Source organism: Chanos chanos, chromosome 2 (genome assembly GCF_902362185.1).
Source record: "Chanos chanos chromosome 2, fChaCha1.1, whole genome shotgun sequence".
NCBI classification, from domain to species: Eukaryota; Metazoa; Chordata; class Actinopteri; order Gonorynchiformes; family Chanidae; genus Chanos; species Chanos chanos.
This window is the reverse complement of record NC_044496.1, coordinates 36,552,225-36,578,028: the sequence shown is the minus strand read 5'-3', so window position 1 is coordinate 36,578,028 and position 25,804 is coordinate 36,552,225. Positions and strand designations below refer to the sequence as shown.

General features: G+C 43.2%; 1 protein-coding gene across 2 annotated transcripts in view; it reads right to left on the bottom strand.

The window, feature by feature from the left end:
* Positions 1-4,765: 4,765 nt before the first annotated feature.
* The window catches only part of scaper (S-phase cyclin A-associated protein in the ER), a 77,455-nt gene continuing 56,416 nt past the window's right edge, over positions 4,766-25,804 (bottom strand). For both annotated transcript variants that reach the window (XM_030765931.1, XM_030765932.1), the window contains 5 exons: positions 20,836-21,082; positions 13,715-13,864; positions 7,116-7,307; positions 5,790-5,841; positions 4,766-5,433 (listed from right to left, as the gene is read on the bottom strand). In XM_030765931.1, the coding sequence (XP_030621791.1) occupies positions 5,330-5,433; positions 5,790-5,841; positions 7,116-7,307; positions 13,715-13,864; positions 20,836-21,082 (745 nt within the window). In that variant the 3' untranslated portion in view covers positions 4,766-5,329. The remainder of the gene's footprint in view (positions 5,434-5,789; positions 5,842-7,115; positions 7,308-13,714; positions 13,865-20,835; positions 21,083-25,804) is intronic.

The window sequence follows — 25,804 nt, the reverse complement described above, 5'->3', positions numbered from 1 at the left end:
GACCCACACTGGACCCTTGGTTCCCGCCTCAGCATGTTCCTGCGCGCCCTGCATGAAAACACATCACCTCACGCCCTCGACCGGAAAAAGGGATTAATTGCAAATACAATTACAAACGGATCTAACACTGAAGACTCAGTTTGCCAAACGGAGAAACTTACAAGAGCGTCTCTGAGTTCCAAACGAATAACAGTACTGTTGTCAAACACTTGGATGCCGAAATGACCGAGCCGAAGATCACCCGAGGAATATAAACAAACATCTTCATTTTGGTTATGAGCCACTCTAACTTTTTTTTTACCTGTCTTAAGAGTGTCCATTCATGGTCACCATTATGTTAGTTTATCAACAAGTGCTATTTCCGTAGGTCGTTGAGACACACGTTTGTCTTAATGCGCATGTTCTTCGAAGATGGTGTAAAACTGACTTGTAAAATATTTTATCTTAGCGGATGGAAGACAGATTGTTTGAACGTCAAGAAAAAAAGTAAGTTATTGTTATTTATTGTCAGGACAGCCGTCCATACGAGAATTAAGAAATAATCTTAATAAAACCATGTTAAGTGTTGTTTATGTCTGAGCAACTTCGCATGCAAGACAGCTATATCTACAAATACGTTATTCTTCACTGAACACTGAATAATTGAATTGTTCTTTCAAACAAGTTTTAAATTATAGAAAAATCTATTCAGACTACGCTAATATAAAATATCACTCCAAAGACAAGATAAAAGAATTATTACATCTTAAGTAAACTTAAATAACAGTAGATGAAAGTCGCTTAAATTTTACTTTGCCTTTGCTGTCTATACTTTCAGTTTTTCCTGCTTGCATAGAGATAGTGAGTTTTTTTTTATCAGTTATGTTTGTCTTAAATCGAATTGGTAACAAATCAATCTTAAATACCGTAGTCCACAGCCTTTATTATTCCGGCTTTTCAAAATACATTGAAAATTCAACAGGATATGTAGCCTACCGTCTTGCCTCTATAGCAGCTTAGTTTTCGTTTTTACTCCTGTAGTAATATAACAAATATATTAGGACAACGTTGTCCATATCTTTCAGCTTTTTTGATAATCATGCCAAATGCAGCGTATAAATTAGCTACCTAAGTGCGCTATCAGTTTAGATTGGGGGAAGATAATTTCACCACATTCTTAACTAAATGTTTGACTGATCTTTTTTTTACCCTTTAAACACCTTGCATGTATTAATCCAAATTACAAGGCAACATCTCTGTGAGATAAATAGCTACAACCGATTTCATATACTAGTGCTGTAAATATCAACCATTTCCACTGGCCACAAACATGCATCGGTGCGAATTCTTATCGTGTGGACCGGATATTGACCTCTCCCATCAAGCTGTGTTGTGATCAATCTAGTTTTTCTTGTAAAGTCATCAGTCTAGACAGAGGACAAGGATCGGCGGGTCCTTATCTACGCCTGGCATCACCTGCAAACGATACATTGAATGGAGCCACAACAAACCCACCTCTCTGTTACGCAGCGCTAAAGGGGACTCCCTTTCGGCTAACCCAGCCTTGCATATCTCGGGTTTATTTTCATTCCGTCCAAGTCTCTGAGCCGATACTAGCCGCTAGCCATGAAGAGATCAGGTCAGGCCACAGTTTATGTAGAAGAAACCGCCAATTTGTTTCAGAGAAGCCTACTAACTTTCTTATTAGAGGAAGGAAAATTAGGTGACATCGACAACAACTCGCTTGACTCAAATTAATCAAAAATTTAATTATCAGTCAGCAAAAAAGAATTCGAATCCCCTCTTTTGAAATTAATGTCTAAGGGTTATCATCGATGTCATGTCAGTCGTCTTTTGCTCTCGACTTGGTCTTTTCAGCAACGTTATTTTCCTCTCTCTTAAGGAGAGACCAAACAGACAATAAGTAATTCCCGTTTTTATTTGTTAACTCTGCAGCCTGCATTGATTGAGATCGGTATGCAGCAGCCATAACCGATCACCTGTAACTATAGGCTACTCACTATCAGATCTAGAGTTTTAGATGAGAAATCTTAACCTTTTAATGAAAATACAGTTAAATGCAACTGGGAAATAAAATAATGCTAACAGTAATAGTAATGAGAGTAATAATGATGACAAATAAATAAAATTAACAAATAAAATACACGTTATGTTTATGGAAATATTCCAATTATTAAAATGGGAAGGGAATAAGAATTGGCACTTAAGTCGCTTAATGTTTTTATTTTTTTATCTTTAAGTGTTCCTATATAATCGTAAGTGTAATTCGATGTTGACTAGTTATTTTTATTACTAGTTTCAACAAATGAAGAATGAGCTATGTCTGTGTACTATCTATCAGGAGGTCAAATACAAAATCTGGGCTTACATTTCATCCTTAATGTGATTATCTGTTAATAATTGAATACAGATTGGCAGCAGTTCACTTGCAATCAAATTCATTTAGATGGAAACTAAACCCAAACATTAAATAATTAGTTTACATGGCAATCCGAAGATAGGATTCAGGCAGCTTGAAAAGGGGGATAAAATAACAGAGATGTTGAAATCTCAAAATTTCAGAGTCGAATTGAGATCTAGAGGAACAAAGTCGTATCAGTCATCCAGAACACATTAAAGTCTGCAAAGAAGGACCGCGGGACTGTAAATAGGCCTATGTCAACAACTCAATCATCACTGAAATGTTAACAGGAATCAAACAGCTGTGACGCTTTGATTTTTAAAAACGCAAATACCCCCAGCCTCCACTTCTGCAGAGTCGTGGATGCTCCTCGGTCTGGACACACTGGCTACTGAAGGGAACCCTGATCATTTCTTCATCTATTAATGTTGGCCCAATTAAAGCAAGGAATAATCCTGATCAAATTACTTTGGTTTAGTGATGATGATATTTATGACATCTCCTATACTAAATTAAACATAAATCTATATAATCTATTAATGGGAATGTATTAAATATGTAAGCCCTGTACATACTGATTATGCACTAAAACAGATTTTTTTAAAAAATAATTAGGAAAAAAAAAGAACAGATCAGTTTAATATAATGTCTGTGAAGACCAGGTCGGAGGCTAATTAGTTAAATCCATGATGATGATGATAATATGTCGTCCAATACAATTAAGGTGTTTCTCATTCATAAAAACAAAAGCAAACCTTGCTGATCCTCCGTTCATCTCTGTCTATTTGTCCTGGGTAGCCTAACGAAAATAAATGGTGTCATTCTCGCAGGAGAGGCACTTCAGAATTTCACTGGAACAATAACAAATGGGGGAAATCAGAAGGGAATTCTTTCCCTGCGCTAACGTCACCACTTCTCAATGAGGTTTTGATACAGACAGGGAACGAACGTTTCTCCCAAAGTCCATTTCGTAAAACATCACAGATCATATATGATTTTTTTTTTCAAAATTTCAGGAACTTTTTTTTCCGAAAAAATGAACATACATTTAACAACGAAGGAACAGAAAAGAACTGTACGTAAGTGCCAACTAAGTAACTGCTGCTCTCAAATGTTCTTCAGTATGACAGAAGGGGTGTGTGTGTGTGGGTGTGTGAGGGTGTAAATGTCTCTCACTGTTCGATGAGAGGAAAATACCGGGGAAGTCTATTAAAAACTGGTTTAAAATCCCGACACAGTCTGTTAATGTTTGAACAAAAGCCGCCGGAGAATCGGAGTAGTTTCACATTCTTCCGGCTGCTGTTCAGTATGGGCCGAGGGATACACATCAAGCATATTTTAGCCTACTTGATTTTGAGAAAAGCTCTTTTAGAATCTCAGAAAATGAAGACTACTGATGTTTGACACACGCGCACACATTCAGTAATTCATTGTTTTTGCGCGCGCACAAACACACACAGTTATTCAAAAGATCACTGTTTGTCACTTTCAGCGACTCTGAGTTATGGCTGATTGTGAAATTGACAAGGTGGGTCTACCTCTCGAGACTCCAGCTTGTATTGACAGAGTGGTGTATAAAATGACTCAGGCTCGGTGATGTGTGGATTAGGGTGAGTCACACAAACGCAGGTACTAGCGGAGCAACAGCGACCGTTTTGTTACACCCCGAGGCGTCTGAGGTCCCGAGCAAGACCAACTCAGAGGCCCGGGCTCCTCTTTTACTCTTTGATACATTTCAAATATACTGCAGCAAAAACATGAAGTGTGGCTCCACATATTGCCAAAGTGATATTTTGACAAAAAACTACAGCGTTATAAAATAGGCCTACATCTCGCATCTATATGCAGAGGCCGAAATACACGAAATTTAAGTGAAATTTAATTAAGCGAATGCAACTAAAAACTCCGCTAATGCAGCCATTGCATGGTAAAGACACTCGCTTCTACCACTGTTTTTAAATGAAAAAACAATAAGGTAAAATAAGGTAATAAGGTAAAACATGAGAATAAGATAAAATAGTTGCTTCCACTTTTAACTCATTTTATTTGCTAATGGCCGCTTCCGGCCCAGAAGTTTTTGATCCAAATTTAATATGCTTCAGTATGAACGTCACATTAGCAGTTTACTGCGGGGAAAGGTGATAATTAAAGAATTTGATACATATTTCTGTAAATGTTGACTGTGATCGTAAAACGAGTGAAGATGACGTTGATATACAACGGCAGATCTAGTAACCATTGCGCTTGGCGGCAGAGTGGCGTGATGACAGTGAGTGGTAACAGAGAAGGTTGGAAAACACCAGATTTGAACCATAATAAATATTTTATTGAACGTGATAGAAATGTGAACTTTAAATAAATTAAACCACTTTTACTTAAGTGCTTCGCAATGCAGAGGCTTGAACAATGACAAAGACAGCTCACAAACAAAATAATTCATAAATGCATTCAAGACATACTCAGACTGTGTTAACTAAAGGTGTGAGAAAAAAACATAATGAAGGAAGGAGCAACATTCCTCTTTTGTATCTTGCATAGAAATTAAGTTTACATATACATAATACATTAAGTAACTTTAAATTCCCTCTAATCAAAGCAAAAAATGTTTTCCTCCAACAATTTATGACTTAGAAATAATATGACACTTGAGTTTACAAAATACTTCAGTTCAGAATCAACTTTGATTGTAATTGGAATAAAGAGCTATTGTGCTGGTCTCGTTTCGTTATTTATTTGCTTCCAGAGAAAGAGCTTTGTATTGTGTGAGACTTTAGAGATGCACGTCACCTTACAGTAACTGCTCAAAGACAGAGGAGATGGGGGATGGAACTACCGTGTGGGGCTTTGTGCACTAGTGTTTACAGTGGTGTGAGAGTTTGTGTCTGTTTTCATGTTGAAGAAGACAAGAGTGCATTTCTCTTTCTAGAATCAGTCCTCTTGTTTCTTGAGGAAGAACTGCAGCGCTGATTCCCATTGGTCTCGGGGGAAACGATTGGGCAGCTCACAGTAATCCAGTGGAGGGGAGCCTTTCTCTGTCAGAGAGAAAAGAAAAGAGAAGAAGGTATCAGGTAAACCTGATCAGAAAGCAGGCCAAACTCTCCTTCCAATGCACCCTGGCAACAAACACAATTCGTTTCAAAAAGACTTCTTCCAAACCAATTCATGACAGGCTTCGATTTTTCCCCTATGAAAAATTTAAGCAAGGTCTTGAGCTAACAAATTATTCTTCACCAAAAACAACAAAACTGAGCCAATCATAATAGCTATGATTTTGCTTGACAAATGTTTAAATAAGAGCAAAAATCTAACACCTGAATAAATACAGTAAACGGCGAGGCAGGTCGAGAGAGAGAGAAAGAGACTTGATTTAAAGAATGATGTGACTCACCTCCCTGTTGTGATGATCTGTTGTCTGTGTGGTTCTCATTTGTAGTGCAGTCCTACAGTTTAAACAGGGGGAAAAATGTATTCATCATCTCTATACACCAACAAGAGACATTTTGTCTTCAACATTTTGTCTTGTATTTACCAAAAGTCAACTTCCTGTGTCGTTAAGCTATTTGATCCAAACCAAATTCGCCATCAGTTTGAATGTCTTTATATTCAGAGGAGAGCTAGAAATGTAGTAACTGTTTCCCCCCAGACTAATGAATATAAAAGATTAGAAAAACAAGTATTCTTGTGGGTGGTTCAACACTTAACAATTGTTTTTAACATCACATCCTAACAAATTGTAGCTGGACTCAGTTCACTAGCGGTGCCAAAAACACAGCATGTTTTAAAAACACAACAGCAGCCTGAACAACTAACAAACGAATTCTTACTCAAGTTCATTCAACACGCACTTACGGAAGTTTCATTTAAGCTGTACAAATGTTATGCAGGTTCACCTTCTCTAAAAAGGGAAGCTAAAAGAGAAATGAACACAAATACAACCGCCCCCCCCCATAAAAAGTTTTCATGTGCTTCAACAAACGACGCCAGGGTCTAGGACTCCATACGTCTTCCCACTGTTTGAACAAAATGACAAGTGCCTGTCATTGTTGGGGTAAAGAGTAATCTTTACATAAATAATAGAGTCAGCGGTGCGGGGCAGGGAGGCTTGTCACGGGGAAGATGAAGGAGCCCGTGTGTTTACAAGAGGCTCAACCAGTGGCAGGTAAATCCACTCAAAAGCACAGGGGAAGTCATCCATCTGGGGCAGAGTCCCCTTCCCTCCTTTAAAGAAAGGAGTTAGTGGCAAAAAAAACCCCAAAACAAAACAAAGGAAGGTAGAACAAAGAGGAAGCCAGAGAACGGACAGATAGAGTCATAGGGTTGATGCAGTGCAGGGGCTGTGGGGTTTTAAGGGGGAGAACATGTGGATGAAGGGGTATTAGTATTAGGGTTGCAGGTGTGATGCACAGACAGGAGAGTGTGTAGGGCAGGAGAGGCCACTGTGTTACATTTGTCAGTTGGTATGAGGTACTCTACAGTGCATAGCACTGCGCATGAATGTAAAGGATTGCGTATAGGTGGCATGCATGTAAATAAACTGTTTCAGTTACATAGTTTGTGGAGTGTTAAGCATATATACCTGTGTTCATGTGTGTTTGTGTGTTGTCAAATTGTTATATACATTGTGTGTATATGTGTATTGAATTGTGTGTGTGAGTTTTTCCTGAGCTTAGTGCGTGAGTAAGTATGTCTGTAGTGTGTGTGTGTGTGTGTGTACCTGTATGAAGGTGGCCAGCAATACACAGCTCATCTCCTGCTGCAGGATGGCCTTGTTCTGTGCATTGTTGTAGCAGGCGGAGATGAGGGAGGGGAAGAGTACTCTGATGAGGCGTGGGTGGCTGAAGTACTGGAACGGCAGCTGACACAGTTTCTGCAACACGCTGGGCTGACGGCCAGACTGCACAATCACCTGGAACACACACACACATACACACACACACACACACACACACACACACACACACACACACACACACACAGGGTAAGGCAACGCCATGGCCAGTCATAAATCAGGACCGCCCGTGTCCCTCCCACACGTAAATCTGCCACTAAAACAACACACAAACAGCCATTAAGAGGAGAGAGAGAGGGCAAAGCCTCCCACCACACAATTACACACCATAAAATACATGTGGGGATGCTCTGCTCCTCCTCTGGGCCACAGGTACAGACAGAGCACTGAGAGGAGTAAACGGAGCGGAGGACGGATGCGCCACAACCCCTGAGTGACTCAGGAAACAACTAAAGGCAGCAACGGTGATATGGAGTTCATGGCTGCATAATAAAGCCCTCACTCATAGTTATGGCTCTAAAATAATCACAGTGATCCCACAGTGCACAGTGTCCTCTGACGCCTGTGTGTGTGTGTGTGTGTGGCACAGAAACAGAGGGTGAGGTGCAGAGCAGGAGGGGAGCAAAAGTGGGGCAATGTGTGTGTGTGTGTGTCTGTGTATTTTGGGGGGGGGGGGGGGGGGGGGGGTGTCCATTAGGGGGGTAGACACCCGACTGTCCCCGAGCTTCTGCCACTTTCAGAAATGAAGCAATACCATTAACAGCGTTCATTCCAGGCCAACATACTAATCCCCAACATCACAGCCGTCGATCACACAATCACATCCGGACCCGCACTGGCATTAAAAACACATCACTCCCAGGACAGCCTGATAAAAAGGGGTGGTCCACCCACGTGCTGTTAGATTTGGAGGCATCTATTCACAGCTTGGGAAGATCCTCCGTGCTAAAGGAGTATGGGCAGAGAAGCAGGAGGTCACTACAACACACACACACACATGCCCCTGTTCATGCTGGCGGCTCAACCCAAATGCAAACCAGGAGGGTGGGGTGAAATTCCAGGGGACCCACCGGGACATAAATTACAAGGATTTACAAGATTTTAAAAATACTCTTAACTTTACTCTTCCAAAGCATTCTGTCTTTAATAATGTACTTTGTGGTTTAAGAGTGCGATAAACAAAGTGATAACTCACTTCTTTTATCATTTCAAGGTGAGGGCCCTCAAAACTCTGTTCTACAGCAGCGTTCAAAGGCCCTCCAGAGATGTGCTTTTGTACAAGGCACTGTTTAAAGATGCTTTACTGAACGGCTAAAATAAACCAGGCAGGAGCCTTTTAATGGCACTAAAAGCCCTAAACAGCTGACCGGCATAGGAAAGAGAGAGAGAGAGAGAGAGAGAAAGCGAGAGCTTCTGGGTCTTAGACCATCGCCCAGCTGAACTTGGCGTCCTGTGTTGACCATTCGTTATAAACCACTGGTTTTTCACTCGTTTACGATTAATGATCTTTTCCCACGGAATGCATGAAAAACGAGGTTTCCTCCACGGCTTCAGTGAATGAAGAACTACTTCAAAGCTCTGGTTTGTTTTCAGTGGTGGGGGCTGCATAGTGTCAGTAATGCTGAATAGGATTTCTTCCTCTTCTTTTTTTTTTTTTTTTGCTAGGCTCACACTGTCGCACAGAGTACTGGAATAATCCAAAACACTACTCCCCTGCTGAAGGAGGGGAGAGCGGTAGAGCTGCACAACTATATTTCACCGGGCAGAGCAGAGCATCACAAATTACAATGGCTCAGAAACACTGAAGATCCATTCACCTTAACAGACCCTGGCATTCAGACTCAAACTGTAAACCAAACCACAGCAGCCAGAACCTTGGACATGGGATGAGTGTGGCTGGGAGTTTGTGTGTGTGTGTGTTGGGCGGCGAGGGCAGCAGCTCTGCGGACATTTCTCCCACAAATCACGCAGGCCTCTCATAATCCGGCTGCAGCAAGGTGCTCCATCTTCACACGCCTAAACAAATTGTCCACCCTCAAGTGTCCACCACAGGGAGACGGAAAGTGCGGAGAGAGACCAGAAGTTACCTCCAACCCGAACGCCGCAGAAAAACTGTCCAGATCCTCTCCACGGACAAGAATAATGGCCCCGCTCCAAAACGGACTTCCAAACCCAGGATTAGACCTCAGCCAAGTCCCCCACCTTCCACAGAAGTGTCTATTCAGACCAAGCCGTCATAAAATGAGCGGCAAGTGTTTGAACTTGTGAATCAGCCCCCGCTTTAACATAGAGGGCCATAAAAAAAAGGAATGGAGATGGGGGGGGGGGGGGGGGGGGGGGGCAGCCAACCCTGTGCTTTTTTTACGTACAGAGCGCTGGAGTATTCAAACTGGGCCATACTTTTACAGCTCTCCATTACATAACCGTGTCTCCTCGAAAAAAACAAAGGGTGCGTAAAGTTAATGCTCCGAAACGCAAACACACACTCGAGTAGCTTCAAGGTGAACGGGAGGCAGAGCTGAGAGTCTGAGGTTTGGAGAAGTTTACTGAACCAAAAGAGAACAGAAGAGGAAAGACAAACAAGACAGCAGCACAGAGGAGATAACTGGGCTGTGAAAACTGATCGAAATGTCTTAACACATAAGATTACAGATTACACCACTGTAGATGAAGAAGACAAGGGATGTTGTATATGGTTCCAAAAATAACACACACATTCTTCATTCAACGGACGGTGCTCTTTAGGGACCTGAGCTGCAGCGATAGAGAGAGAGAGAGAGAGACAGAGAGAGAGAGAGTCCTAAAGAGGACAGATCTTTCCCAGTCATGCTCAGAGGTTAGACACCCTTACACCTCTGCTTGTGAGACCAGGATGTGTCAACCTTCAAACAGAGTCACAAATCTAAGCCTCTGGCCCCCAAATACAAACCAGACCATCAGTCGTTCCCTTCTCTAAACACTGGCATTAGTGTAAAGGGGGCTGGGGGGGGCTGCCGGCTAGTTGATAAGATTGAAGGGCGAACCACATGTGACTATGCTGAGAGAGAGAGCTCTCTTTGGAAAGGAAGTAACTGCTGAAACGACTTATCTTAACAGCTCTTACCACCCACCAACAGGTCTGTGACAAACGCACAGTAAATACTGTCCTCTGGCCAGACCGACCGACGACAACACAGGAGAAAAACATTCAGCCAGATACAAGAGAATAGGATGAGGAAATCGTGCCTAAGAAAAAAAAAAAAGACATTAGGAAAAAAAAAATAAAGGGCTAGGACATCTCAGAGCATCAAACGCCATAAAATCCTGATTGCTTAAACAATGCGAAACAGTGATTTACAGCTGGCTTGTGAACGAGCTACGCGTCATCTTTGATCTTATGAAAGATAATCTTTTCGAAAGATCTGCTGTGGGAGCCGTCCTGACCTGGACGACACTCAAACGAAACATTAGGAAGTGCACCCAAGCCCTCAAAACTGAGAGATTTATGAGGAAACAAACAAACTTAAAAAAAGAAAAAGGAGGAAAAAAAAAAAAAAAAAAAAGGACCCACACACACAAGTGCAGTCTCTTAAACCTGAGTTCACCCTTAAGGGAGCCTGTAAATCATTCTCAATGCCGCGCTGGGCCACAGCCCCCTCACTGTGCCACTTTGTCCGCCCCCTCACTGTGTTTACCGGAGAGGCACAGGAGAGACTCCATGTACATTCCCCTGGCTCCCAACCGTCTACACTAGCAACTTTACACCTCCCAGGCAAAAAAAAAAAAGAAAAAAGAAAAGAGGGCTTGCCTATCTGGTCAGTAATGGACTGCTGAAAACATCGTTTCAACATCAGTTTAACAGAGATTACAGGCCCAGCACTGAAACCGGACTCATGCAGGAGAGCAGACAACTTTGTACTTGTAGGATGAAAAGAAAGATAGGGATTAAGAGAAAAAGAAAAAGAAAGAAAGAAATAGTGTGAAAGAAAGGAGTGCGCAGGGAGATAAGAGGGATGAGTGTGTTGGATTGCTCCAGTCTGGCTTTTTTGGAGGTTCAGTGTTGAAAAGAAGACATCTGCTTGAGGCAGCATGTTCTCCAGCACCTTGCTATCTTTCAGTACTGGATGAAACGCTGAGCGCTTGAGAAAGAAACTGATAATAAAATGAGAGATTTGGCTGTCTTTGCCATGTGTTTAAATATCTGTGTGCTTCGGCAGTTGTTTCCCGGACAAGACAAAAATGCGGCCTCTGTCTTAAAACGACTCTCAAATCAGCTTTTCCACGCTCTCATTTCTGACAGTTTATTTTTTAGGCGTCTCAGGCTATGTCATCGGCTCGCAGCGTTCGCAATTAGAGATTCTTTCGTCTCAAAGGCGAAGAGAGTCAGTTGGTGACTCATAAACAGCCGATACCTGTCATCATAAACCTGCAGAAAATCATGTCTGCGGCTCCTCGCCGGCATAAAACACAGCTTTCTTGACAGCCGCCACAGTTACAGGAAAGACGTTTAAGAAATGTTTATCAGTATCTTCCCAGATTCCGTGCTACTCATTCAATATCATTACTGTAGGATTCCCAGGGGAGAATATATCAAGTGCTAGGCTGTATATGCGATGCTTGTTGTATGCTTCGATGGTGCTGTGTATACGTCACTTCTCCAATGGCTTTTTGTGTAGTGGTTTGAATTATTAATACCCCCTGTGTCGGCAGCACGGATCACCCATGAACAGCAGCTCTCCAAAACCTCAGTCTGTCTGTACTCTGTGTGTGTGTGTGGTGGGGGGGGGGGGGGCACTATATCTTTTTCTCCTCAGACGCACACGTGTAAACACACACTGGTGCGTAAGTTCTGAGTCAGTGGGCCATGGAACTGCACGGGCTTTGGGTCAGCGCTGTCTTTGTGTCCTGCCAGTGCTTACATTAGCATGACGAAGGCCAAAGCCGACCCCCGTTATTCCTACGCTGTTCCCAGTCGTCCCACACAAACACAGTCCAGGGTCTGGGCCAGTGCCAAGCATCGGCCCTGTGGAATTTGGACAATATTGCAGCACTTTTCAACCCCCCCTTCACCAGTATGGTTCCCTGACAAATACTTTTAAATGCTAAAGGAACAAAGGGAATTTACACATGAAATCCATTAACAGTTGAAAAACTCATATGGTCAACCTTTAGTTGATTTGAGCTGTTAACTATATTGAAACAGTGCAAACAAACAAAACAAAACAAAGTTTAGATTTAGGAAAATACTGCATTATTCCATATATGGTCACTGGTTGACTGAAATATTTTTTGCTACGTTTTTCCGGCTCTGATCCATTTGCACCTGCCAGAGTAACAGTATGCATTGTTTTTAATATCAAAAGTTGAATTACAGCCAAATGGTAAAAAAACAGCTTGTGTCCTGAGGAAAAGTCACAAGTTTAAAGACTTTCTAGAGCAGCATTTTTCAAATTAGCAAAGTGGGTGGGTGGGTGGCTTGGGGAGGGGGGGCTGGATGAATATTCAATAGGTGCTATTCCCAGTCCGCTCATGGCGTTAACTTCCCCTGGTGTGAGCACAAAACCCAATCATCTGTCACTCCTTCCTAATTCAATCAGCAGCCCCTCATTCAATTATCCAATATAATATGCAAATCAGCTCAACAATGGCCAACAAATGCTAATTACGTACATCAAAATAATTAAATTGGATCAGAGCGGTGGAGGCGAGCTGAACCCCCATAAAACGTAGGCCGTATCTTTAATTAAGACCAAAAATATTTTAAATTAGAATCTGTAATCAGCCCATAAATTGCCAAGGCTCTGACCTTACTGCGAGGACGTTGACCGTCCTCCGCGCAGGTTCCCCTCCCGGGGCCTGGGCTGCTGGCGCCGTGAAACGGGCCTCGTTTAACTAAAGCCCGACCGAGTGTGGCATGGTGCTGAGGGCAGGGACCAGGCAAACGCTGCACGGCTGACGGAGCAGCTCCACTGTGAGCACCTGTGTGAGTGCGTATGTATTCATCCCCTCCACCCCCCGTTTCATGCCACACTGATCTGTGTCTGTTGGTTGAGTTTCTGGCAGAGCTCACACACACACACACACACACACACAAAAACCCTCCCCAGGCCAACTGTTTGCCAGAAGACAATGACCTACTCTGAAAGGCAGAGCACAACAACCTCTGTAACAGCACTAGGGTGGCAAAGCTACTGAATTATTCACCCCCTGTCTTTTGTTGCCTTTGTGTTGGTTGTTTGTTAGGAGAAAAGTACACCCGCTCTCCAGCTAATGAAGAGAGGCAGCAGCACACTGGCCAATACTGACTGAGTGCATGTGTTCTTTCATACTGAAAATTAAGCATATGAATAAAAACAGTGATCATATTAGTACTTTGTAACCAATTACTAAAACATGACAATCAATGTTACACTAACGAACACATTTTAATATTTATGAAGCTTAATAATAGGAGGACAGGCAGAGTGTGTTGTGGTGTGTAAATTAAACGGACGTTCAGACACTGCACTGTGCTGGAGTGGCTGATTTAGAGAACATTAGCTCACCTGGTTGTCAGGGTGGTTGACGGTGAAGTAGCCCACACAGATGATAACCTCGTGCAGCAGCTCCTCACTGGGGTGCTGGGAGCAGTACCACAACAGGGAGCTGACGATGTGGCGGAAGGCAAGAGACAGACCCTCTGCTCCTAGAACAGACTGGACACCACACATTTCACATGGCTTTTATGTTTCTTTTATGAATGCAATCTGTCTCAGAGGTGAACTTTAAATAATATGTACAACAACAACAACAACAATACTACTACTACTACCAATCGTTATTGTAACACTAGTTTTTGTTGTTGCTGTTATTGTTATTAGTAATTGTAGAATTAAAACTATTCCAAACATACCATTTTCATTACATAACAAAACCAGTATTAACACCCAGTACTGGAGGATGGCCAGGATGACAGGTCATTACACACTACAGTACATACACATACAGTAATGATTCCACCCTAATAGACAGGATGGACCAAAGGCACAGGTCCGCTCCCTCCACGCTTCCAGCCGGCACAGTTTCCCTTTACACTAGAACACAGCATATCACCTGCAGTGATGGGCCAGATCTGTTTCTCTAAGACTTTATCAGCAGTGAAACACATGCATGAGAGGTCAGATATCTCAACACAAGAGAAAAAAGCTGAGATTTTTCAGGCTCTTCCATAAGAGGGCCTGAATAGTTTTGTGATGTGAGACTGGTTTGATGGGGCTCTAGTGAGGGGGTCTCCATGGCGCTGGAGCCAGGGGTCCCACCAGAGCACCCCCGAATCCCCCTGACAGAGGAGATGCTATCAGCCAAGCCACAGACAGTATTTATTAAACATGCCAACATGACAGAGCACCCCCGGCCCCGCGCACTAACAACTCCCACCAGTGTTGGGCTGTGTGAGTGTTTGGGGATGGAGAGTCTAAACACACTCATCAAAAACAATGACTGAACAATACTACTGACAGGCAGTGCTAGCACAACACAATAATACAGCATTGCAGAACAGACAAAGTTAACACAAAACAACACTACACAACAGCATTATAGTCTAGACACAGCTATCACAACAGCACAGCACATCATAGACTAGACACAGCTATCACAATACAACAGCACAGCACATCATAGACTAGACACAGCTATCACAATACAACAGCAAAGCACATCATAGACTAGACACAGCTATCACAATATAACAGCACAGCACATCATAGACTAAACACAGCTATCACAATACAACAGCACAGCACATTATAGACTAGACACAGCTATCACATTACAAACATAGACCAGACACAGCTATCACAACAGCACAGCATCATAGACTAGACACAGCTATCATAATACAACAGCACAGCACATTATAGACTAGACACAGCTATCACAATATAACAGCACAGCACATCATAGACTAGACACAGCTATCACATTACAAACATAGACCAGACACAGCTATCACAACAGCACAGCATCATAGACTAGACACAGCTATCATAATACAACAGCAAAGCACATCATAGACTAGACACAGCTATCACAATACAACAGCACAGCACATCATAGACTAGACACAGCTATCACAATACAACAGCACAGAATCATAGACTAAACACAGCTATCACATTACAAACATAGACCAGACACAGCTATCACAACAGCACAGCATCATAGACTAGACACAGTTATCACAACACGACAGCACATCATAGACTAGACACAGCTATCATAATACAACAGCAAAGCACATCATAGACTAGACACAGCTATCACAATACAACAGCACAGCACATTACAGACTAGACACAGCTATCACAATATAACAGCACAGCACATCATAGACTAGACACAGCTATCACATTACAAACATAGACCAGACACAGCTATCACAACAGCACAGCATCATAGACTAGACACAGCTATCATAATACAACAGCAAAGCACATCATAGACTAGACACAGCTATCACAATACAACAGCACAGAATCATAGACTAAACACAGCTATCACAGTACAACAGCACAGCACATTACAGACTAGACACAGCTATCACAATACAACAGCACAGAATCATAGACTAAACACAGCTATCACAATACAACAGCACAGCACATCAGAGACTAGACACAGCTATCACATTACAAACATAGACTACACACAGCTATCACAACCGCAAAGCATCATAGACCAGACACAGCTATCACAACACGACAGCACAGCACATCACATCACATCATAGATTAGACACAGCTATCACATTACAATCATAGACTAGACACAGCTATCACAACAGCCCAGCACAGCATCACAGAACAAACACAGTTAACCCAACACTACAGAACAGGTTCGCAGATTAGACACAGCTAACAAGACATCACAGCATCATAGACCAGATACTATAATAAAATGTGACACAGATGAGACACAGTTAACACAACTACACCAGCGCACACAGCTTTTTCACGTTTCTCATTCAACATTTTCACAGAGACTTGGCCATGACCTCTGTCAGATCTCTCTTTGATCGTGCATTAGCGCTTTCCCACTAGGACGGTGCTGGTGCCCGTGCCCGTGCCGGTGCGGAGCCAGTGCTGCCTTGGTGCCTTTTGAGAACCGGCCTGCATTTCCACAGGTTTGGGAACCGAATGCTACGTAGCGAAAGTTTGGGTAAATTCCATGGGGAAAAATAATGTCGGACAGAACGCATTCGCTTGCTTTTTACTTTTATGCTAGGCTTCCACACAGCGAAACACCTCACGAATTTTGCCCTAAAACTTTTGGCTCTGGGGTGAAATTCATGAAAATAGTAAGCCTGTCACTAGCTCAAAAGGTTAAATGAGTGCTCAGATGAAGCTCTACAGTGGTCTATTTTATCTACCGCTCTGGGTACGACTATGTTCCTGTAACATGTAAACAACAGCCTGTGTTGATGTAGACACAAAAGGGGGGAACATACATCTTTTAATCATATACATATTTTCATGCTACATATAGCCTTTAGCCTACTGCTATCTTGGTAAGACTTTTTTTTGTTACTCTCTCCCGCCTCTTTAGAGAACATCATGTACCAAACACATCAAACGCTGAACTGATTGGTTCTCGCGTGGTTTTTTTTTTGGCATAGCCACTGATGTCAGCAGTTACAACTTTTAGGACCAGCAATTCTGTGGTGCCGTGCCGGCACCGGCACCAGTATTTTGTCAGTGGAAAAGCACGGCCCCCGTGCTCGATTAGGCGCCGGCACCAGCACCGCCGCAGTGGAAAAGGGGTAATGTGACTCTGTGCGCAACAGAAGGGGGAAGAGTGTGTAATATTACAATTTCATCAAAGCACAAAGTGCATCTTAAGCACAGGATGCCATCATCTCTAAATCATACACACTGCAGCTTTTACACACAATGCACCTGTTTAGTAAAGAGTTTGTGTTGTAATAGTTTCATGTAACAATGAGAACTCCTGAACAAAAAAAATGCTTACACTTAAGCATTTGAATCAGTGAGAAATCTCATCCACTGAGTAAAGACAGCGTCAGACACATTAAGAATGTTTTCCCGTTTCACCTACTTTCAGGTCCATACGCCCAACAGATCTTTATTCAATTACGTATTGTGTGAGATGAATGCCCTGTTTTGCTGTGCAGCCAAAAAGGGGGAATTTCATGACAGATAAGCCTAAATCAATACGTAATAATTTAATCTCGCTGGTACCCTTCCTGTGTGGTGTCAGCACTCCGCTACGCTGCAGGCTCTGGAGAGAAGATGGACCCAGCTGACAGTCAGTGAATACTCTAGATGATCTGAGCTCAGTGTTAAGGCCAACATGTGAATGTGATTTTTCCAGCATAATAATTTCTACTTTTCAGGAATTATTGCTCCTGCAAGCACACTTCACACACTTTATACACAGCACATACTTCACACAACTTAACACACTTTTCAAAGTAAACAAAGTGAAAATATTGCTTGTGTGTACCTACTGAGTCTCTTTACTGACAGGCATAAAAAAAGAATCTCTCTCTCTATATATATATATACACCCACACACACATTTAAACTTCTTTAATGAAATTTGATCCATGTTAAAATTTTAATCATTACTTGTTCCACTCTGGCTACTGGTCAAGCCATCCACTGAACAAGCAGAACACACACGGCTTTGCTTACTTGATTTATGCAGTCACATAGCTGTTTTAAAACATAGGAGAAATTACAAAAACGGGAGCAAGACAGGAGAAAAGGGGGGGGTGGGTGTGAACTCTGGGAGACTCCTGGTAAGAAAAATGGGAGTGTTGGCAGGTATAGTTAACACGCCCAAGTACGACAAAAGGCTTACAGTTTACAGAGGAGTACACAGACTGAATACCATGACCTAACTGCACCAACACCTGAGGAGACAGTCTCTGTCGTTTAATCCACTCTAATCTCACCCCACTAACCCAGGCTGATCCTCATGGTATGAGAGATGGACGTCTCAGAGAGAGAGAGAGAGAGAGAGAAAGAAAGACAAGTTTGACTTCACTGATGAGCTCATTAGTCTTCAGTTGTGGGATAATGTGAACCACAAGGTAATTACAACTACAGCCCACAACGCAGCACTATTTTAAAACCTTCATTAAGGTTCCAAACGCTGAGGTTCTTTGACGGCCAGCTGTTTCGAATAGGCTAAAAGTGAGAGAGCATGCTTTGGAGTAATTACTGAAACACATTAAAATAGTTCACAACGTTTCCTCCCTCATGCTGCACGGTAACGGTGGTGATTTAGCGCCGTGCGGCCGTTCTCTTCTCCTCGTCACGGAGCCTAACGTATGGCCGGAGATCCTGTCTTTAATGCCAGCCTCCGTCCGCACCCCTGACCCGTAGAGTCCAGCTAAACCTCAACAGACTGGTCAGGGTCAGAGGTCAAGCTTGTTTATGACAGACCGGTCAGCTTTGTTCTGGGGTGGAAAAGAGCTTTCTTAAGCATGACTCAAGGGCAGCAAGAAAGAAAGAGACAGAGAAAAAGAGAGAGAGAGAGCGAGAGAGAGAGAGAGCGAGAGAGAGAGAGAGCGAGAGAGAGAGAGAGCGAGAGAGAGCGAGAGAGAGAGAGAGAGAGAGCGAGAGAGAGAGCGAAGGCTGGATCATTATAATATGGGCTCTATGATAGGAAGTTTGGCTGAGTTTGCACGGTCCCTGGACGCAAACACAGTCAGACAAGCAAGTCCCCCACTGAGGTCCAACAGAGGTCAAACAGCTACAGTACTTTTTTTTTCTTCCAAATCTCAGCGGCCATTTGTCTGTCTGAGGCATGAGCTCTGTATAACATTTTTACACAAGACACACACTGAGGAAAAAACCAAAAAAACAGCGGTCTGCCTGGCTTTTCAAAGAGAAACAGGACATGCCACATAGCTCATGGCAAACACACGGATCAACTGCATCACCAGGATGGACAACATACCAATCACAGCCAAATACTAAATTATGTCACAAAACCACATTTTTCAATGGGGAAGCAAAGGAAAAAAAAGGGCATGAAATGTGTAAGACTTCTGAGTCTACCCAAGGTGGTCATTAGTAAAGATGACGCTTGTGTCTGTGTGTGTTCTAAAACACAGCTGACAACCTTCCGGACAGCACGTCTGTTAAAACTCAGTGTTAATACATTTAACTCAAAACTTCATCAACAGGTCCGATGGGTAGCTGACACTGAATCAATGGCGTTTATGCTAGTTGAGTTTGCTGATATGTTGTCCAGAGCTCGAACTTAGAAACATCATTCTACAGCTCAGGATCATTAAATGGAACCAGAAAAATGGACGTCTTAGGTTAGTGGTGTAGTGGTCAGGTATATGGAATAGTGAGATTTGAGGTTAGTGGTGTAGCAGTGAGGGATATGGAATAGTGAGATTTGAGGTTAGTGGTGTAGCAGTGAGGGATATGGACTAGTGAGATTTGAAGTTAGTGGTGTAGTGGTCAGGTATATGGAATAGTGAGATTTGAGGTTAGTGGTGTAGCAGTGAGGGATATGGAATAGTGAGATTTGAGGTTAGTGGTGTAGTGGTCAGGTATATGGAATAGTGAGATTTGAGGTTAGTGGTGCAGTGGTCAGGTATATGAAACAGTGAGATTTGAGGTTAGTGGTGCAGTGGTCAGGTATATGAAACAGTGAGATTTGAGGTTAGTGGTGCAGTGGTCAGGTATATGAAACAGTGAGATTTGAAGTTAGTGGTGTAGTGGTCAGGTATATGGAATAGTGAGATTTGAGGTTAGTGGTGTAGCAGTGAGGGATATGAAACAGTGAGATTTGAGGTTAGTGGTGCAGTGGTCAGGTATATGAAACAGTGAGATTTGAAGTTAGTGGTGTAGTGGTCAGGTATAAGGAATAGTGAGATTTGAGGTTAGTGGTGTAGCAGTGAGGGATATGAAACAGTGAGATTTGAGGTTAGTGGTGCAGTGGTCAGGTATATGAAACAGTGAGATTTGAAGTTAGTGGTGTAGTGGTCAGGTATATGGAATAGTGAGATTTGAGGTTAGTGGTGTAGTGGTGAGGGATATGGAATAGTGAATATATTTAATATGTATAGTAAATATATTTAATATGTCTAATTACTGACAAAAGCACAGGGGAGCAGCTGAGCATGTCAGTGTAAAGTTGGATCCGGAAAAGACTGGAGTGTGTTTCGAGCAGATGGAACACTGGCCCTAAAATATAAAATCATTTTGACTTTTGTTTCTACTTGCTTTCCATAATGTACTTGCTTTCCACTGGGGAAATAACCAACAAAGGAGCTTCTTGTTTTTATCGGTATGGTATTTACATATACATATATATATACACACACACATACACACACACATATATGACTACTGAGCCTTTTGTCAAACCGTGTTGAACTATACCAGCTGGAACAGTAACACCAACAAAAGCTCTTTTCCGAGACATGTGTCCAAGTCTTATATCATCAATATCATCATGTCAAGCATTATCATCAATTTCAAAAGGTTCCTGTTGCCTCTGACAACTTAACAGTAAACTAAAAACAACTTTATCTGAAATGCTCCCTGAAAAACAGCCAGTTTTCCCCAGACTGAAACAGACCACCAAGCCCCTTCTGAAGGTGTAGAAGTGTACAGAACCAGTGAGAGACATGCAGTACCTGGAAAGCCGAGAGGTCGAGCAGGGCGAAGCTGTTGAGGAAGCGTACCCCCTGCAGGGCCACGCTGATGACGGTGGGGCTGTAGGATTCCTGGGGCCCTGGGGGTCCTGGGGGTGCAGGATCAGGCAGGCAACCGTGCAGCAGAATACAGTAGAGTAGGTGAAGCACGCCCACCAGGTCTGTGGCTTGCAGGAGTGCTGTCAGACCCGTCGGGTCTTGTCGTTTATTGTCGAAGATGCTGGGAGAACTGGGCGAGGAATGGAGACGCAGGAAACGAGAAAAAAAAAATTTAGTCTGACGCGCCTATACATAATCATCCTCACACAGGGACTCAAGCGCACACACACACACACACACACACATGCAAGTGTTTCATGCAAACAAATGCTCAGAACTTATAACACTTTTAGACCTGTTTTGTCATCCTAGCTCACTCACCCACACACTCGCGCGCTCACACATGCACACACATGCACTAACTCCACCTAGCACTATAATTAATTACATTTTTAGGGAAAGAGCAATACTACAGGGTAAAATATTGTTATTCCTGTTGCTAAAATGTTTTTCACTGCATCGGGAGGTCTCTGCAAGCAAAAATTGGGTTCCCTTGTTTATACGTCACTCAATCAAGGGCCTTTCAAACAAAGTCAGAAGCAGATCTTGGCCTTGTCAGTGTAGGAACACAGAGCGCCGAGGGGCAGCCGCAGGGAAAGGCTCAGGCGTGCAGCTGTAAGGCTCTAAAGCCAAGGAGGTGCTGGCTGCTCTCTTAACCGCAAGAACCAGAGACCTAGGATGGAGGAGTGAGGGAAGTCTAGTCCCAGTGGCTTCTAGATTTACTCGCTAGACCAGGGCTGTCCACTCAGATATAAATAACATGGGCAGGTTCTGTCTGAGAAACATGCCTGCCAGGCAGAGAGGCTTAACTGGTTACATTCAGAGAGAGAATGAGAGAGAGAGAGAGAGAGAGAGAGAGGGAAAGAGAGAAGGAGAGGGAGAGAGAGAAGAAGCAAGTGAGTGAGTTAAAGTGCAAGAGCCAATACAGAACACTGTGGACAGTGTCAAGCTGTCTACACCCAACTATGAGAGATTTCCCGCATCAAACTGACACACAGCCTCAAAAATACAGTAAGCAAGAAAGAGAGAGAGAGAGAGAGAGAGAGAGAGAGAGAGACAGAGAGAGAGAGAGAGAGAGAGGAGAAGGTGTAGTCTGAGAAAATGCCAGTTATGTTCTCCACTGTTCCAAAAAGTACATGGCCCCTAACAGAGACAGAGCTGAATAAACCACTGGAACTCGGCACACATTCTGACAGCCAGTGGCAATAGTTCTGGAACTATTTAAACAGCTCTCTGGCCAAGCTCTCTTGTGTTCCAGCACATTTAATTAAGGTGCATCTTAGGGGATTTACGACACAGTGTTTGTGTGTGTGTGTCTGAGTCTGGAGCATAGCCAGCAGATTAGTGGGATTGGTAACATCATCCGCGGGCCAAACATTACAGGTGAGGACAGGGCCTGAACCCAATACTGACAGGTTGCAGTGAAGCAGAGCTCCAACAAGCAGAGCTCCTGTGGTTGGCTGGGCCAATCAGAATCAAGGAGGGGGACAGTGATGTCATTAAGGAGGCAATGGAATCTTCCAGTGAAGTCACAAGACAAATGCACAGTTTAACAGCAATTCAAAAAAGTCTTCTGTCTCCCGATAGTTACTTCCTTGAGAATTCTAACAATCCTGTCCTCAGGCTAGTCTGTTCCTAGATCAAGTGTGGGCTAAACAGAGTGAAACATGACAGTCAGGAGTGGTCAGTTACCAGCAAAGAATTCTGGATAACATTGAGAAATCTCTCAGGATGTGAAAGACCTGCTCCTCAGGATTACTGTCTGTGTGAGGGCTCTGAAAGAACAAAGGCCCAGATTTCTCAGAGAATGACCATGCGTTATATCAAGCTGTTCCACAAGCTGAAACAAGAGCCTGTGCAGTTGTATGAAAGTGATGACCCTGACGTGGGTAATCTGACTCTCTCTCTCATTTCCTCAGAGAATCTCATCTGATTTAAACCTGCTTGTACATAACCAGCAATGATGTCATAATTGTCGGTTTCATTTAGAGTCGATTAGAAAAGGGGAATTTCTGAAGGGTTAAAATTTAGCACAAAGCATCAACAAATGGTGGAAAAAAAAACCCAACAAAAAGCAAAAGAATTTTTTTTAATACAGAAATGAGCTAATTTGTTCTTTGAGGTCACACATTGACGCACCAATAAAGCAGAGTTTAAGAACTCCCGAAGTCGTTAACAATCAAAACGTACACTAAGCCATAATTTACCTGATGACAGGTAATTATTAGAATGGTGTGGCCTCTCAAACTGTGATTTGAAGCTGCAGAACAGACGACTTGCCTGGGCTCTGTCTGGCTCCTCCGGTGCGTGCTGTTACACGCCGTCAAACAGGCGTGCAGCGCGGAGATCAGCATTTCTATTCTACGCAGTTAGTCTCCGCTGTGGGACTCTAATCTCAGGGCACAGCAACTGGCAAAGCCAAAAATATTCCCTAATCCTGTGACACATTCCGACCAATCGTGAAGCTGTGTGTGTGTGTGTGTGTGTGTGTTTGTGTGCGTGCGTGTGCTTGAGGGGGGTGAATAATGACTGGAGGGAGGCTGAGATGGCTGGATTAGCTGAACGCTGACTGTAACGCGGTACGTCTCTCGGTGCTGTCATTAAGGCAGGGTGTGATGCTGTCGAATTTTCTCACAGATATTTAGTGACACTGGACTGGTAAGACTGGCGTTAAACAGCTGGGCAGTGTTCTAGCACACGGCAGCTGGAGAGGGGTTAGAGCTGACCACTGCAGTGTGGGTGCTGAGGCGAAAAATGATTTATCAGTCTTAACTAACCTACAGGGACGAGGCAGTGGATATTGTATATCTCCAATCTTTTTTTATTATCCACAACATAAGAAAAAAGGTTTTTTTTTTCTTTTTAAACAGAACTGCCCGGACTGAGAGCCTGCCGGCCAGGTTTAAGCTTCCATCGTCAGTCTCGTCTGAGAGAGGAGGTCAAAGGTCAGGGCCAGGCTATCACTGAATGTGACTGTGTGGTTAGCCTCTGTCAGCACCCACGCAAAAACCAGCAGTAAGAATTTCTTATGTGGGCTCACACACACAGACACACATGCAAAAAACCACACACAAACAGAAACACACACATATGTGGGTGGCCTGTCTAGTGGAGAGTTGGAGTTTACAGTGAGAGCTGACATTGTGGGGGCCACTGGATGATAATCAGAAACAACAGACCTCAGGAACACAGCAGGAGTCTGACAGACACAGGGAATCAACAGAACTTATGTCGCTTTTCCACTGCATGGTACCAGCTCCACTCTACTTGCTTTTTGGTGCCTGGAACCTTCATTTTCCACTGCAGTTTGTATCCCCTCGATGTAGCTGGTGACGCCGCAAGAAACTGTTGTGACGTGTTCAGACACCAGAGCGTATGTCTTCTCCTTCTGTGCTGCCCCATCCAGCTCTCGCTGGATCCAAGAAACGTCTGTACCTCTTCAACTGGTTTTGCAGACTGCCATTGTAAAAGCTTAGTGAATCAAGAATCGATTGGTGGATGGAAAATTTGCGGTTGCTGTATAGCTCCTTACCACTAGGACGGTGCTGGTGCTGGTGCTGGTGCTGGTGGGAAGCCAGCGCTGCCTTGGTGCCTTTTGAGAACCGGCCCGCATTTCCACAGGTTTGGGAACCAAATGCTACTTAGCAAAAGTTTGGGTAATTTCCATGAGGAAAAAATAATGCCGGACAGAATGCATCTGCTTGCTTTTTATAAATTTACTTTTACACCAGGCTTCCACACAGCGAAACACCTCATGAATTTTGCCCTAAAACTTTTGGCTCTGGGGGCAAAATTCATGAAAATAGTAAGCCTGTCACTAGCTCAAAAGGTTAAATGAGTGCTCAGATGAAGCTCTACAGTGGTCTATTTGCACCAGCCAGAGCCAAGAGAGTTTTATCTACCGCTCTGGGTACGACTATGTTCCTATAACATGTAAACAACAGCCCGTGTTGATGTAGACACAAAAAGGTGAACATACATCTTTTAATCATATACATATTTTCATGCTACATATAGCCTTTAGCCTACCGTTATCTTGGTAAGACTTTTTTTTGTTACTCTCTCCCGCCTCTTTAGAGAACATCATGTACCAAACACATCAAACGCTGAACTGATTGGTTCTCGCGTGGTTTTTTTTGACATAGCCACCGATGTCAGCAGTTACAACTTTTAGGACCAGCAATTCTGTGGTGCCATACTGGTGCCAGGTTTTTTTTCAGTGGAAAAGTGTGGCCCCGGTGCTCAATTAGGCACCGGCACCGTATCAGTGGAAAAGCAGTCATAGTGGCCTTGTGTTTTTAAAAATTGCGGATGACGATTCTCTCTGACCATTCAGTAGTCTGCAGTGCTTTCACAGCATGTTTTGGTACCTACTCAGCTCACTTGGAACCACGACGGAGTAGGTGGGAAAAATAGTAATGGGTACCAGGTACTAGATTCACCTAATGGAAAACCGAAAAAGGCGAGTAGAGTGGAGTTGAGTAGAGCCGGTACCTTGCAGTGGAAAAGCGGCACTAGTAACATAGCAAGAATGCGACAGACAGAGGGAAACAACAGAGTGATGAACGTAAAGATCGTCACTACGACTACTCATGCCTTTTATTATGACATGGACATATTGTCTGTATCAGTGTTTTTCGGCCAGCCTTAGGGAATTGCAGATTTTTGACGTTGTCCAGAATTGGTCTGGGTAGCGTGATACCGGCCTCTCTGGGTTGTACGAGGCAGAACCGCCCTTTTTTAGGGAGGGCAGTTTGCATGTTTAAAAACTGACAAACAAAGGTCATAATGAATCACTGAATGCAAAGACTGGTAAGATTTAGAATTCACATAAACCTGACCATTGTAACGG